At 33.3% G+C, this 15,402-nt stretch overlaps 1 protein-coding gene across 3 annotated transcripts; it reads left to right on the top strand.

Moving 5' to 3' along the window:
* The first annotated feature begins 11,431 nt into the window (after nt 1–11,431).
* LOC123911225 lies at nt 11,432–14,727 on the top strand. 3 transcript variants are annotated; one of them, XR_006810406.1, is made up of 6 exons: nt 11,432–11,586; nt 11,664–12,517; nt 12,805–12,877; nt 13,283–13,418; nt 14,157–14,260; nt 14,364–14,727. XR_006810406.1 is itself a non-coding variant. In XM_045962597.1 (5 exons), exons 1-5 carry the CDS (start codon nt 11,488–11,490, stop codon nt 14,372–14,374), a joined length of 1,173 nt encoding a protein of 390 aa, XP_045818553.1. In that variant the 5' UTR covers nt 11,432–11,487; the 3' UTR covers nt 14,375–14,727. The 3 variants fall into 3 exon arrangements, 1 of the variants encoding a protein (XP_045818553.1); XR_006810405.1 differs by having other exon boundaries at nt 14,143–14,260; XM_045962597.1 differs by lacking the exon at nt 14,157–14,260.
* The last annotated feature ends 675 nt before the right edge of the window (nt 14,728–15,402 follow it).

The raw sequence follows: 15,402 nt of genomic DNA, 5'->3' as shown, positions 1-15,402 counted from the left end.
CTTGCAGAGTTCTATTCTTCCTTTCTACAACCCCATTTTGTTGAGGAGTTCTAGGAGAAGAGAATTCATGCAAGATGCCATATTTTTCACAAAAGTTTTCAAAAGGTTCATTTTCAAATTCTCCACCATGATCACTTCTAACTTTTAAAATAGTGTAGCCTTTTTCATTTTGAATTTGTTTGCAGAAGATGCTAAACTCATCATAAGCTTCATCTTTTGTTCTTAAGAATTTTACCCAAGTCCATCTACTGTAATCATCAACAATTACTAATCCATACTTCTTTCCATTGATAGAGGCAGTGTGAACTGGCCCAAAAAGATCAATGTGAAGAAGTTCCAATGGTCTTGAGGTAGAAACAATGTTTTTAGGTTTAAAAGATGATTTTGTAATTTTTCCTTTTTGACAAGAACCACAAAGTGTGTTTGAGTGATATTTGATTTTTGGTAAACCTCTGACAAGGTCAAGCTTACTAAGCTTAGAGATTAACCTCCAGTTAGCATGGCCTAACCTCTTATGCCAGATCCATTTTTCCTCACTCAAGGTCAAAAGACACATCACTTTTTGTTCATTCAAATCAGAAAGATTAATTTTATAAACATTGTTCTTTCTCAGACCTTTGAATATAATGGAGTTATCAGATTGTTTAGATACAGTACATGATTTCTTATTAAAGACAACTACATAACCATTGTCGCAAAATTGACTTATGCTCAATAAGTTATGTTTGAGTCCATCTACTAACCAAACATCATTAATAGATAGGGAAGAATTACCTACTGTACCTGTACCTATTATCTTTCCTTTTTGATTACCTCCAAAGCCAACAGATCCTCCTTCTTTCATAGTCAGCTTAGAAAATAGTTGCTTGTCACCAGTCATATGCCTTGAACATCCACTATCCAGATACCATGAATGATTCATGATACTTCTTTGAGTGGCAGGCTGTATGAGAAACAACTTTAATCATTGCGATAGAACTCTTCATCACAGTTAATGATAAAGTCATCCCAGTATTCTTCCTCTTCATTTTTCAAGTTCTGATTGTTAACTTGAGAACTTGTCAGCCATTTGTCTAGGACATAAGCCCTTTTTCCTTTGCATAAGACTTGTTTCCATACTCTAGGTAGGACATATCCTTTCCTAGTTGGTAAATCTGAATGATACATTATTTCAGCTTTTGGTACCCATCTTCTGGGTCCACGCTTGTTAGTCCATAAATGCTTACTATGTTGTCTAGTGTTAGAGAAAGATCTTGGTTTGGAATAATAACCTTTTTGAAACCTTTTCTTTTGAAATCTGTTATTATTCCAGGATTTGGATTGTTTATGATTCCAGGGTTTGTATTTATCACCAATCCCATGTTCTGATTGATTATATCTACTGACTCTAGATTCATAAATAATCTGAGTCTTGTACTTCATCTGAGATTTAGAATTTTTTCTTTTAAAAACTTCTGATCTTTTAGATTGACTGGCTTCAGGTACTGAAGTTCCTTTGTATCCAGAATTTGAAGTCTCAGATGTTGAAGCTTTCAGAACTTCTGAACTGATGTTCTCAGGTTCTGAACAACTTCTATCTTCTGAACTTTTCTCTCCAGATCCTGAGGAACTGGGTTCCTTTGAGCTGTCAGCTTCTAAATCACTCAGATCATCATTGCTATTTTCAACAATACCAGGATTCTTTCCCTCTTCACTTGGTGGAACAACATAATAAACCCAAGATTTTCCAACCTTTTTGGCAAAGGTCTTCAGCTTTGAATATGTTCTACCATATTCATAGCCAAGTCCTTCTCCTCTATGTCTCAAAACATTATAAATTCTATTAGCAGCTTTGCTCTTCCTAAGGTTGAGATGCACAAACTGTTGAAGAGCTATTTCCTGCTCATCAATAGGTTTGTGACAAACAGCACAACCCTTTTCAAAGTCATTTACTCTATTCAGAGTTTCTTGATATAGACCTTGAAAATGTTCTGCTTGTTCAGTCAGAGTGTTAAGCTTTTCTTGTAAAACTTTTTGTTTACTTAACACTCTGAGATGTTTCTCAATGACCTTGTTAAGTGCAGTTATAAGTTGAGATTTAGAGCAGTCAGAAAATACCTCATCAGTTACTTCTGAATCTGATTCTGATTCATCTTCTGAATCTGCATCTGAGTCAGTTGAAGCCATCAGGGCTAGATTTGCCTCTTCTTCTTCCTCAACTTCTTCCTCAGATGATAGCTCTTCAAAAGTAGCCATCAGACTCTTTTTCAATTTGCTCTTGAATTGTTGCTTCTTTGAGCTGTATCTTTTGCTTTTGTCTTTAGCAGACATTTCTGGACAATCAGCAATAAAGTGTCCTGGCTTCTTACAGTTGAAGCAGTTCTTCTGATCATCCTTTTTGCTGACAAAATTTCTGGAGCTGTTACCTCTGAAATTTCTTTTGTTAAATCTGTTCCATTGCTGAAACTTGGTGAATAAAGCAAACTCATCTTCACCCATTTCCTCCTCTTGACCATCTGCAGAAGATTCTTCTTCAATGTCAAGAAGTTGAGTCTTAAGAGCTTTAGAAGGAGTCCTAGTTGACTGTAAAGCCACAGACTTGGACTTCTTCTTAGCTTCTGAATCAGCATTCAGAACCATCTCATGGCTTCTGAGATTGCTTATCAGAGCCTCAAGACTCAGAGTCTTGAGATTTTGAGCTTCCTCTATTGCAGTGACCTTAGGTCTCCAAGCAATAGGAAGACTTCTCAGAATCTTCTGAACATGGTCATAGGTGGAATAACTTCTCTTAAGAGCTTTAAGACCAGATACAAGGATTTGAAACCTTGTAAACATAGTCTCAATGTTTTCATCTTGTTGCATAGTGAATAGTTCATATTGCCTTATCAAGAGACTAGCCTTAGCCTCTTGAACCTTTTCATTACCATCATAGGTAGCACACATAGAGTCAAAGATAGATTTAGCAGTAGACTTGTTCTCTATTCTGACATAATCCTCATGTCTAATAGCACCAACAACAATGTCCTTTACTCTATGATGCTTAGTGTAGGTTTTTAAGTTAGCTGGTGTGAGTAACTTTCTATGCTCAATGGACAATCTTCCATGTTCATTTAAGTTTTCAAAAGTTACTCCCAGCTCAACCAAATCCCACAACTCATGATCAATAGCAGTAATATTGCTATACAGTCTTTCTTTCCACCACTCAAATAAAGATGCATCACCATTGAATATAGGGGCTTTTCTATTGCCACTATGTTCATGTGATTCATTACTTAAGTAGTCAAAACCAAAAGCATTTCTAGGACCATCACCAGCACCACTGGCCTCACCGGCTTCACCGGTAGTTCTAGTACTACTATCGTCTCCTCCAGACATAGTGTTCTCACAAGATCTTTACTGTCTCACTGTTAAGTGAAAGTAACAGACCAGAGCTCTAGATACCAATTGAAGGTGTGAAAACACAAGAAGGGGGGGTTGAATTGTGTTTTAGTCAAGTTTAAAACTTTTTCAAGTTCTTAACTTAACTACAACAGCAGCGGATAAATAACACAATAAAACAAGTTAAGAGAGAGAGAGAGAGAGAGAGAGAGAGATCACACAAGCAATTTATACTGGTTCCTCTCACAAAACGAGAGTAGTCCAGTCCCCTTGCACTTCCAAGGGATTTCACTATAATCACACAAGATTACACCTGCTCAAGCACACAAGCAAGAGACTTCTCAACAATGCTCAAGCACACAAGCTTAAGACTTCACACTTAAGCACACAAGCTTAAGTTTCCTCAAGTAATAGTAAAGTATATGAAAATATACAAATGCTCTTAGAAGAACCTAAAGAGAGCAAATACAAAGAGTACAGAGTATTTGACTAAAGTGCAAAAACACTTGATAAGAGGTTCAGAGCTTGTATACACAGAATTCAGAGTTTGTTCAGCGCACGTTCAATCCTTAATAATTGTATATATATATATATATATATATATATATATATATATATATATATGTTAATGCAACTGATCCTTCTAGTATATATACCACCAGAAAAGAGTCGTTGCAAAAAGAACCGTTGGAGTTGATAATCTTTTGTCTTCAAGCAGTCTGTCTTGATGCAGTTTGTTTGTATCTAAACTGAGTAAGAGTTTCAGATACTTTGACTACTGCAGAGTGGACTTTCCTTATTCAGCTAACAAGTCTGAAGACCCACGTTCTCAAGTGAGGACAGACAGAACGAGAGTAGCTGAACTGATCAGGCTTGAAAGGTCCTTTTCTTCATTGGTAGAAGAGTTGACTTGCAAAGGGAATCTTCACAGCTTTCAAAAAGATCTTCAGAGGTTGATGAAGCTTTAGTCACTCAAGAAGTTCTGAAGACTTCATCATCTGAAGGTTGTAACTTCTGAAGTCCAACATCTTCTGAGCGCTTGTGAACTTCTGAATTCACATCCTCTGAGCTTTACTCAGAGCTTATCTGATGCTTATATCTGCGCACTTAAAATAAATTTTTAGTCCTTCCAATTGTTTATTAATACTTTGTTATCATCAAAACCTTTATAGATTTAGGGGCTAACATTTTTAAATCAATTTTGTTCCAACAACTTTTAACCAAAATCAAATCTATCAAACTCAATTCTGTTAAATCAATTTTTTTTGCAATACAACCAAACATAACCATAGTCATGTTACTAATCACATGAGGGGACCTGGGAGTGTGCTCCTCTTGAGGTCTGAGGTTCGATTCTCTCTGGCGCCAATTTGAGTGGGCTAATTTAGCTTCTTCAACAAAAAAAAAAAATCACATATCACATTCATTATTTTGATTTTAACATTGCAGATTTAATATTAACCGATGATCAATTGAAACAATATGCACTAGCAGATATTGAGATGATGTTACGTAGTTGTGGGAAGAGTTTAAAAGATTATCCTCCAATGCCTAGAGCAGACACATCATTAGTTCCTGATATACAAAATAGTTTAATACACGACGAATTGAATTATAACAAACAATCATTAGCTGAGGAACATATTAGATTGATGTCAATTATGACTTCAGAGCAACGTAAAGTATATGACACAATCATGACAAGAGTTAACGAAAACAAACCTGGTGTATTTTTTCTTTATGGTTATGGCGGTACAGAGAAGAGATTTATCTGGAGGGCCATGTCAGCCGCATTACGCTCAAAAGGTGAGATAGTTTTAACAGTTGCCTCAAGTGGGATCGCTGCATTGCTTATACCTGGCGGTAGAACATCACATTCAAGGTTTTGTATTCCTCTAAATGTTGACGAGTTTTCAACATGTATCATAGTTCCTAAAAGCCCTTTGGCGCTATTAATACAAAAAGCAAAGCTCATTATATGGGATGAAGCACCAATGATGCACAAACACTGTTTCAAAGCTGTTGATCGAACTTTAAAAGATATTCTCAAGTCTGTTGATAAAAAAAATAAACACATTGCCTTCGGTGGAAAAGTTGTTGTTTTTGGCAGAGATTTTAGACAAATTCTACCAGTAATACCCAAAGGTACAAGGCCAGAAGTTGTTCATGCTACTATTAATTCTTCGGTTCTTTGGAATTTTTGTGAAGTTTTAATATTGAGTAAAAACATGAGGCTTCTCGGTGGTGCTTCGAGTGCAGACGTTGAATAAAGAAGATTGTTTTCTGAAAGGGTTTTGGGTGTTGGCAATGGAGAAATTGGAGATGACAACGACGATGATTTAGAACTTAACATTCCATCAGATTTATTGATTTCAAATTCAGGTGATCCACTTGCTTCTATCGTTGAAATGACATATCCCTAACTTTTACAAAACATGAACGATATAACGTATTTCCAAAATAGAGATACACTAACTCCTAAAAATTCAATAGTCGACACAATAAATGATTATATGTTAGATTTAATTCCTGGTGAAGAAAAAACATATTTACATTATGATACTCCACTCACACAAAATGTAGACGGTCAAACAGTGGATGGTGTTCATACTCCCGAATTTTTTAACACGATTTCTACGTCGGGATTTCCAAATCACAAGTTGAGACTTAAAGTTGGAGTTCCAGTTAGGGTTGGGAATAGGCCAGGCGGCCTACAGGGGCCTTCGGCCTGGCCTGTATAAGTCTGGCCTGGCCTGGCCTGGTTATTAAAAATGTCAGGCTTAGGCTTTGAAAACGGCCTGTTTACATAAATAGGTCAGGCTTAGGCTTCTAAAAAGGATGTTTTCTCTCCCCACCCCCCCATGATTCTTTTATACCCCCCAATATTCCGATTTTGCCCTTGTAAAAAACTTCGGTTCGCAGAAACCGAATTTTTTCTAGTGCAAATTCAAAGTAAATTTCGGTTTTCAAGGCAAAAAAAACTTCGGTTTCTATAAACCGAAGTTTTTTGCAAGGGTAAAATTGGAAACTCAGGGGGTATAAAAGAATCACGGGGGGTGGGGAGAGAAAACATCTCTAAAAAGGCCTACGAAGCCTGATAGGCCGGCCTGTTTATAATAATAATTATTTATATAATATTATTATTTATATCTTATTAAAAAAATATTATTTATAATAATTATTATTTTTCGTAATCGTATTTGTTATTTTATTATTTTTTAATTATCGTGTTAATCATATTATTAGCTTTTTCTTAATGTTGTAGAAATTATAAAAATTTAAATGTGAACTTTTTAAGGTCTGTTTAGCCTATTTAAAAAAACTATATAGAGAAGCTTTAATGTAACACATGCTTTTAAACAGGCTACAAGGTCAGGCCAGGCTTTTAAAAGGCTCAGGCCAGGCCAAAAAAATTAACAATAGATAGGCCGCAGGCCAGGCTCAGACCTGAAAAAAAATCGTAGGCCAGGCTTAGGCCTGTCAAGGCCTGGCCTGGTCTGGCCTGTTCCCAACCCTAGTTCCAGTTATGCTATTAAGGAATTTGAATAAAAAATTAGGATTCTGCAATAGAACAAGACATATTATTACGAGATTGGGAAAATGTGCTCTTGAAGGAAAATTTATTTTATGAAGTAATATTGGTGATCAGGTTTTTATACCTAGATTTTCTCTGACACCATCTGATGTGAGAATTTCTTTTTGCGATGACTATTAATAAGAGTCAGGGACAATCTTTAAAGCATGTTGGGATATATCTTCCATCGCCAGTGTTTTCACATGGTCAGTTGTATGTTGCAATTTCAAGAGTTACTTCTAGAAAAGGATTAAAAATATTGATCATCGATGACGACGGTGAAGATACGACTAAGACTTCAAATGTGGTCTATAAGGAAGTCTTCCGTAATATAACATAATTTTCTTTGTATGAATATTTATCCAAAATTATTGTTGAACTATCGTTTAATGTTACTCAATTTTTTTCATATACTTTACATTATTGGAATTATCATATCTTATTTAATCATTATATATCTTACAGCTAATCAGACCCGTGCACCGCACGAGTCGATGTTCTAGTCATATTAAAAGTTACAAAATTACCTCAATCTTTAAATTGTTTTTAATTTTAATTGTTATCGTAAAAAACTAAAAACAAAACATTTTTTTACTCAAAAAAAAAGTTTTTTTTTGAAGAGGCAAACAAGTTTTGCAGTATTAGTAAAATCTATTTTGCCTTCATATCGTCTCTTTTGCGAGCATCTATGTCTCTCTTCATATCAACTGTTAATGTTACTCGATTTATTTGAAATCTTATGATGAGTTAGACTTTTTGTTTTTTTTTTGTTTCCATTTTTATCCAATCACCTTGAATTAAAGAATCCTGCTCATAGTTATTATTAGTAATATCCAAAGCATACGTTTTGGTCATCATGTCTTCAATGTTTTTTTCCCTTTTTTTCTCTTTGACAATTACTCACATTAATTTCATAAGATTATTATTAATTGTGAGGATTTTTTTCCGATTTTACTCACATTAATTTTCGTTTTGTAAATTATTATTAACTAAATGAGGGACCGATCTGCAATAAATAAAAAATTTCTAAGGTTCACCATGGACTTGCACTGATGTGAAATTAATTGATATTCTATTGGTCAATTAAATAGACTGCACCAAAAAATCCAAAACAGGACTGCACCATAGAATCTCCCATATCAAATAGTAGTAGTATACTACTAAAAAAAAATTGCTTCTAAATATTAGTGCAGGCATGTGCCCCCAATAAAAAACTCATTGTTGGTGATTAAACATATAAAGTTGATTATGTAATAAAATAAATATAAGTTTATTTAACGTTAATAGTCTTGTGAGCATATATATATATAGCTCATTAGGAACATTACGATATGCTGATATGCATGTAGGACACAAATTTAAACTATACTCCCTTGTCCAAGAAATGTTTTATTTTTTAATTCATGTAATGATTGATATATCTGGTCATCGCAAACGAATCAATAGAAAAATAAAGAATCGGAATTGTTCAATATATTTCTCGAAACGAAAGACTAAATAGAAATGATATAGAAATGATGGCTCAACTAAATGCTTTCTGTGACTTGTTTAAGAATAAATAAAGAAGAATCTTATCTAAATAACATGACATATGGAATAAGGTTTGGTCCTTCGTCATGGAGATTATGTAAATATCCCAGAATTTATTTTTTGAAAGAATTGGTATTTTGGGGAAGATTCAATGCAATTATTACTAATTATGATTTGACATGTATAGAATGAAAATTTCATTCTCGAGTCTTCGAGGGAGTATATTTTATTGTCAAAAAATATTAATTTAAATATTTTTACTTTTTTTTGTTTAATAATATTTCATCGAATCTAATCTATGACCTCAAGTATACCACTGGATCAAACCTAGTGGATTAATTTAAGGTGACTACTTCTCTACCCTCACATAAATTGAGGGTAGTTGCCCTATGCTGATGTGGCACCAATGAAATTCATCCACGTGTGTTTAAGTCAAACATAATTAATTTTTTACCATAAATTATTTTGACTACTTTTATTTTCAATTAATTATATTTTATGTTACTAGTTTTCTTTAATTATATTTTAGACAATGTGTAAATATAATTAGAATTAATTTGATCATTGAATGCTTGTTTCTAAATATTATATATTGATTCTAAAATATCAATGTTATTAGTAAAAAAAAATCAATGTTATAGGCTTGAAAAAATAAATATATATCAATAGTTTAAATAAAAATAATAAGAGAACAAAAACAACAAAGAAAAAAAAACTAATATCTCTAATTTAAATACACAATTCCACTTGTACATTTATTAAATGAAATCAAATAATGCTTCAAAAAAAATCAAAACAAATAATTTATGCTATTCCGATGTAAATACTCCCTCCATTTCAAATTACTTGTCGTTTTAGAAAAAAATTGTTAACTATCTAAGTCACTCATGTAAATTCCAAATATTTAGGAGTAGTCGAAACCGTAAAAGATTTATATATTTGGAAAATTAAAGTTTGTTTTTTAAAGTTTTAAAAAAAAAAGTTTGTTTTTTAAAAAAATTGGTACATAACATATTAAATTTATTGGAAAGATAAAATGCATGGAAAAAAACAAATTAAGCTTATTGGTGAATTAAAATAAGGTATAATAAGAAATTAAGTGCAAAAATACACTTTCTTAATTTTATTTTTTTCTAAAACGACAAGTAATTTGAAACAGAGGGAGTATATAGTATTTATTTTTTCAATCTCTTTAAATCATTGCATAGATTAACGTTGGTTGACATGATGTCGATCTTAGAAAAAAGAGGGGAAAAAATTAGGTTAAGTAATTGGGTTTAGGTTCGCGACAATGGTCCGATCTTTCTTTTAGTTCAGATGAATTATTTATATTTTTACTTGTGATCAATAGTTAAACCCTAAACCCTAAACAAGTTCAAGAGTTAGTTCGTCTACTTATAATAGTCGAACCTTTTCATTTTGATCGGATAAATTTCAGGTAGACCGCACTTGTGATCGGGCGAGCTCCCGTGTGTATGTTTTCCGACAATGGTCCGACCTTTCTTTTAGTTCAGATGAACTATTTATATTTTTACTTCTAAACAAGTTCAAGAATTAGTTTGTCTTCCTATTTTTCTCCTAATTTCGTTTTGTCTTCTCTAAACTATTTTGTTTTCAATTTTTTCCCGATATGGACAACCAAAGAAAACAAAAACAAAATGACGATGAATAGGAATCACATTCTATGACATAACAGGAAAAAATAAGGAAAAAAAAAAAACAGGAAAAAATACGCTAAAAAACATAACATCTAAGAAATTGAAAATCACAAGTTTTAGAATCTTGAAGAAATCCGGTAGATCGGTGGCGAAGGCTGCAGTAAAGATTGACATCGGATAACACAAAAGCGGAGGAGCCGTAGAATGCTAACATGACGGTGGTGGAGGTTGCGGCAGAGATTGAAAGCATTAAGAAGAATAAGAAAGTTTTTTGACGATAAGAAGAAAGTTTTTTTTTTTTTACGCGAAGAAGAAAGTTGTTTGAGACGTAATACAATTTGAAGAAGAAGCAAATAAATCAAAAGTAATTAGGTCCAAAATATAAATTCATAGAATATAATACATAAAATATAATTAATTGAAAATAAAAGTAGTCAAAATAATTTATGGTAAAAAATTAATTATGTTTGACTTAAATAAATGTGGAAGAATTTCATTGGTGCCACATCATCATAGGGCACCTACCCTCAATTTATGTGAGGGTTAATTAGAAAAAACCATAAATTTAATATGTTATGTACCAATTTTTTTAAAAAACAAATATTTTTTTTTGAAAACTTAAAAAAACAAACTTTAATTTTCCAAATATATAAATCTTTTACGGTTTCGACTACTCCTAAATATTTGGATTTACATGAGTGACTTAGATAATTAACAATATTTTTTTTTTAAAACGACAAGTAATTTGAAACGGAGGGAGTATTTACACCGGAATAGCATAAATTATTTGATATGATTTTTTTGAAGCATTATTTGATTTCATTTAATAAATGTACAAGTGGAATTGTATATTTAAATTAGAGATATTAGTTTTTTTTTCTTTGTTGTTTTTGTTCTCTTATTATTTTTATTTAAACTAACATTGATATATATATATATTTATCTTTTCGAGCCTATAACATTGATTTTTTTTTTATTAATAACATTGATATTTTAGAATCAATATATAATGTTTAGAAATGATCAAATTAATTCTAATTATATTTACACATAGTCTAAAATATAATTAAAGAAAACTAGTAACATAAAATATAATTAATTGAAAATAAAAGTAGTCAAAATAATTTATGGTAAAAAATTAATTATGTTTGACTTAAATACACGTGGATGAATTTCATTGGTGTCACATCAACATAGGTTAACTACCCTCAATTTATGTGAGGGTAGAGATTTAATGGTTTTTTTTTATGGTTTTTTTTTATCCAAATTGAGATTTTATTAGTTAATCAAAGTAAGTCAAATTAGACACACATTGACTGGGTGGGTTCCTGGATTTTGGAGTCCTTTCCCCTTCAAAACCAACGCGCGATGAGAATAAAAAGCGTCGTCGCCGGTGGCCGCCGCCGTAGTATTACGCCTCGTCCCACTCCGTCCATCTCTCCGATTCCTAATCTTTCCACCGCTAAGGTACTTTCACTTCTCTTCCAATTTTCAACCACAATTCATTTTCACTTTTAACCTCTCTCTCTATAAACCCTTAACAGGACAACCACAATGCAACCGTCTACAACAGCATCGACAACCACACAGACGCTCCAATTCCCGATTTCGTTCCCGATACCGACACCGAAGATTCGTTAGACGATAAAAGTTGCATTACTTGCAAAACAGCCGGAGGAGCATTACTGGTATGTACTCAAACTGATTGCCACATTGCTGTTCACTACAATTGCATCGGTTCCGAACCTAATTTCGATGATTCTGGAAACTTCTTCTGTCCTTACTGCTTCTACAAACGAGCCTTGAAGAAAACTAGAGAATTAAGAGAAATAGCTGTTAGAGCCAAAAATGTTCTTTCTAGTTTTTTGGATAAAGGCCAAACAGTGCTTAAAGATAACGAAAATCGCCCTATCAAACCTGTCAAACTGGAACCGGTTCAGGATCAACCTGTCAAACCGGAACTGGCTCAGGATCATGTAAACCGGAATGGCCAAACAGTGCTTAAGGATAACGAAAGCCACCCTATCGAACCTGTCAAACTGGAACCGGTTCAGGATCAACCTGTCAAACCAAAACTGGTTCAGCATCATGTAAACCGGAATGAACATGAACCGGAAGTTTCTGAGAAAGGAAAAGAACACAATGATAATGATAATGATAAAGATAAAGGAGAGGTTTCTTTATCGGAGAGTTCGGTGGGTGGATCTACTAAAGATTCGGATTCATCGTTTTGCATATCGGTGAAGAAAGGTCATACCAATGCTAAACGGAAGGTTGCACCGGTGAAAAAATCTTTGTTACCGGAACGAAAAGCTGGTGGTGCTGATGCTGCTGGTGATGATGGGGAGGAGGAGGAAGTTACCAGTTCTAGAAGAACCACAAGTCGACGAAAGCAAGTGTGAGTTATTCATCTCTCTTGATGTTTAGTTTAATGGTAAACACCGATATAATCTATGTAGCACATACACTTCAAATTGAAGACATGTTTGAGTGTCTGAGACGCAAATACATGTTATTACATGTAATTGGCTTCTATTTTCTCAAATTATCATCTGTGTTTACGTGTTTGATATCCATTTTTGTGTCGGTGATTCATAGGGTATAAGTATAACTGTTATTTTTATGGAGTATTGATTTCTCTAGGTCTTATCGGCTATGTAAACGAGTTATTGTTTTTTATTGCAGCAAGAAGCAGAAGTTATTTACTGTAAGGCGTAGGAATTTGTTTTGGACAGCCGAAGAAGAAAAGGCTCTCAAGGTTTTAGTTTTGTATAATGTCTTGTCTCACGTCTTTCTAGAACTAACTCATTGCAATGCCTTATTGATATCAAATTTGATTTAATACCTCTACTTTCGACTTGATTTTGGATGGATTACTAGTTTTAATTACTATGGCCGGGACAATGCAAGATATATATCTTTTCATTAATGCCCTGTATTTAGAAATTAGAATATGTTTGAATAGGTTACAACTTCCTTAATGGTAGGTAAACATTTTAAGTTTCTGAGAAGTTATTCGGAATGTTAAAGCTGTAAAACAGATATAATCAATTATGGAATGTTTACAACTGATCATGGTATAGAATATTCATCTTAGCTATTATAACTGCACAAGATCTTCATTTCTCAATTAATAGTGTTAACTTCGGTTTTTTTGTTGTAGGAAGGAGTATCAAAGTTCGCAACAGAAAATCAGAATATCCCTTGGAAGCAAATTTTAGAATTTGGTTGTCGTGTGTTTGATAGCACTCGTACTCCTAGTGATCTCAAGGATAAATGGAGGAACCTCATGAAGGAAGGTAAAATTACTATGTTATAATCGATATTTATTTTAAGTGATTTTTAAAGTTTTTTTTGACAACAAGTGATTTTTAAAGTTATGTCATTATTTTTTGTTCCATATTGTATTGTATGCTCTAGAAAAGTTGGGTTTTCTGCTATGGAGTAGCTTTATAGGAAATTTCTTGGATAAACAAACATATGACAGAATTCTTAAGAAAATACAATCCAGATAAAATTGTTTCATCTCGTCTTAATAGGTGTTGTTCCAACTTTACTTCAGATACATTATTCATAATCTTGTCTTTTTCTTATGTCTCCACCTCGATATTCTCATCTCTTTTGCTCTTGTTTGCACATACTGTTCGCCACACACTACCGTATGGTATTGTTGGTCTTGTTAACAGAATTAACACTAATGACTTGTAGTTATTACATATTTAAAGCATGACAAGGCTCTCGATCCTGATGTTTTCTTTACATATGAAATAAACTCAGGAAGAGTGAACCATCATTTCCAGCATTGTACAGTAATTACTTTTCTTTGAAACAATTATTTTAGGATTTTGGTGGAGTACCTTATTGATAATTCCGTATAAAGGATTTTTGCAAAAATGAGAATAAAATTTCATGACAGTTGTTTATGCACCCCTTTTGTGGATTTTGTTGGAGAGGAACATGCACATTTTCAGCTTGTGACTATGAGCTTGTTTTGACATTTGTCTTTGAACTTGTTATAAGAAGGTCTTTGTATGTAGCTTTTTGATTCAAGACCACTGGTAAAGAGGATGTATGTTAGGAGGAATTGGAGATAATACTCTCTACCTAGGCCAATAATGACAAAAGCCAGAGGCTTGCATATGTAATTCTTTTTTCTTTTTTTTTTGAATTACATAAGATTGTGATTTAGATGACTATGACCTTCTTATAGATTTATTTGTAATAATGACTGTTTTCCTACGCAGGATCCAAGTAGAACTTGTGGAAACCTAAGTTTCTTACCATTAACGGCTACCGAGGCTTTGATTACATAATGGCAAAAAAAAACGGAGGAAGGATCTGAGTTACTAAAGAAAATCGACGTCATATCCATGTTTTGCATTGAGTTTTATGTATATAATTGCATGCCCCAAGAATGTTGTGCAAAGTCTTGTTAATTTACCTCTGCTAGAGTTCTGAGATATATATCTGATGCACGACGAATTGTAAAAATGGGATATACTAGTAACTCAATATCCTCGTCCAGAAAATTTAATCACCGACGAGTAGTTTTTGAATTCATGTGGTGTGATGAATGTTCAAACAAAGGCATTTCATTCGGTGTAAAAATAGTTCAACACTGATACAGCATCTGATGTGGTATAAAATATCTTTAATTATCTCTACTAGTAATCTTTATGAAAAGCGTGTAACTGCACATTGATTGTGTAAATTCTGTAGGTTAAATAAATATTTTAGCTCTGCTTTTTTGTCTCAATTTTTATAATGCCATTGCGGTCTCTGTATTTTTCTTGGAATATGTAGTTCATGGTCCTTGGAACAAACATCAGATGGAAATATCAGAGACAACGAATGCCATATTTCAAATGAATTATGTTGAAATATGTATGTTAGTTAGTAACGAAACTTCGAGCATATTTTTTTTTTTAAAATTGGCAAAATATTATTAAGGCTTCCTCCAATACAAGAAGCATTAGAGGAGCAAGGAAAATGGTGAGAGACACCAAAACAATAGCAGTACCATGTCTCAAGATACAAAGCTAGAGAAAGAAACTTCCCTAGAAACCAAATCCCCTAAAAACAACAAGAGACATAGCAGGGCTGCTACACAGCCAAAAGAACCACCTGGGGGGTCAACGGAGTACACAGACTCCCGGGTCCCAACTCCATTCATAGAACCTACTTCGAGCATATACTTGACAGTTTCCTTTCTTTCACACAAAAGAAAAAAACATTTCTCAATAGTTTTCTTTCTTTGACCTTGGAATTATATCAACTGGCTTC

The sequence above is a fragment of the Trifolium pratense genome, linkage group LG2 (assembly GCF_020283565.1).
Source record: "Trifolium pratense cultivar HEN17-A07 linkage group LG2, ARS_RC_1.1, whole genome shotgun sequence".
NCBI classification, from domain to species: Eukaryota; Viridiplantae; Streptophyta; class Magnoliopsida; order Fabales; family Fabaceae; genus Trifolium; species Trifolium pratense.
This window is presented reverse-complemented; position numbering and strand designations above follow the sequence as displayed.

What these genes read in the sequence shown, in the direction of transcription:
- LOC123911225 (XM_045962597.1), top strand. Translation starts at nt 11,488, where the DNA reads ATGAGAATAAAAAGCGTCGTCGCCGGTGGCCGCCGCCGTAGTATTACG. An exon ending in ACAAGTCGACGAAAGCAAGT is followed by an intron (nt 12,518 to 12,804) that starts GTGAGTTATTCA and finishes TTTTTATTGCAG; the next exon opens with CAAGAAGCAGAAGTTATTTA. An exon ending in AAGAAGAAAAGGCTCTCAAG is followed by an intron (nt 12,878 to 13,282) that starts GTTTTAGTTTTG and finishes TTTTTGTTGTAG; the next exon opens with GAAGGAGTATCAAAGTTCGC.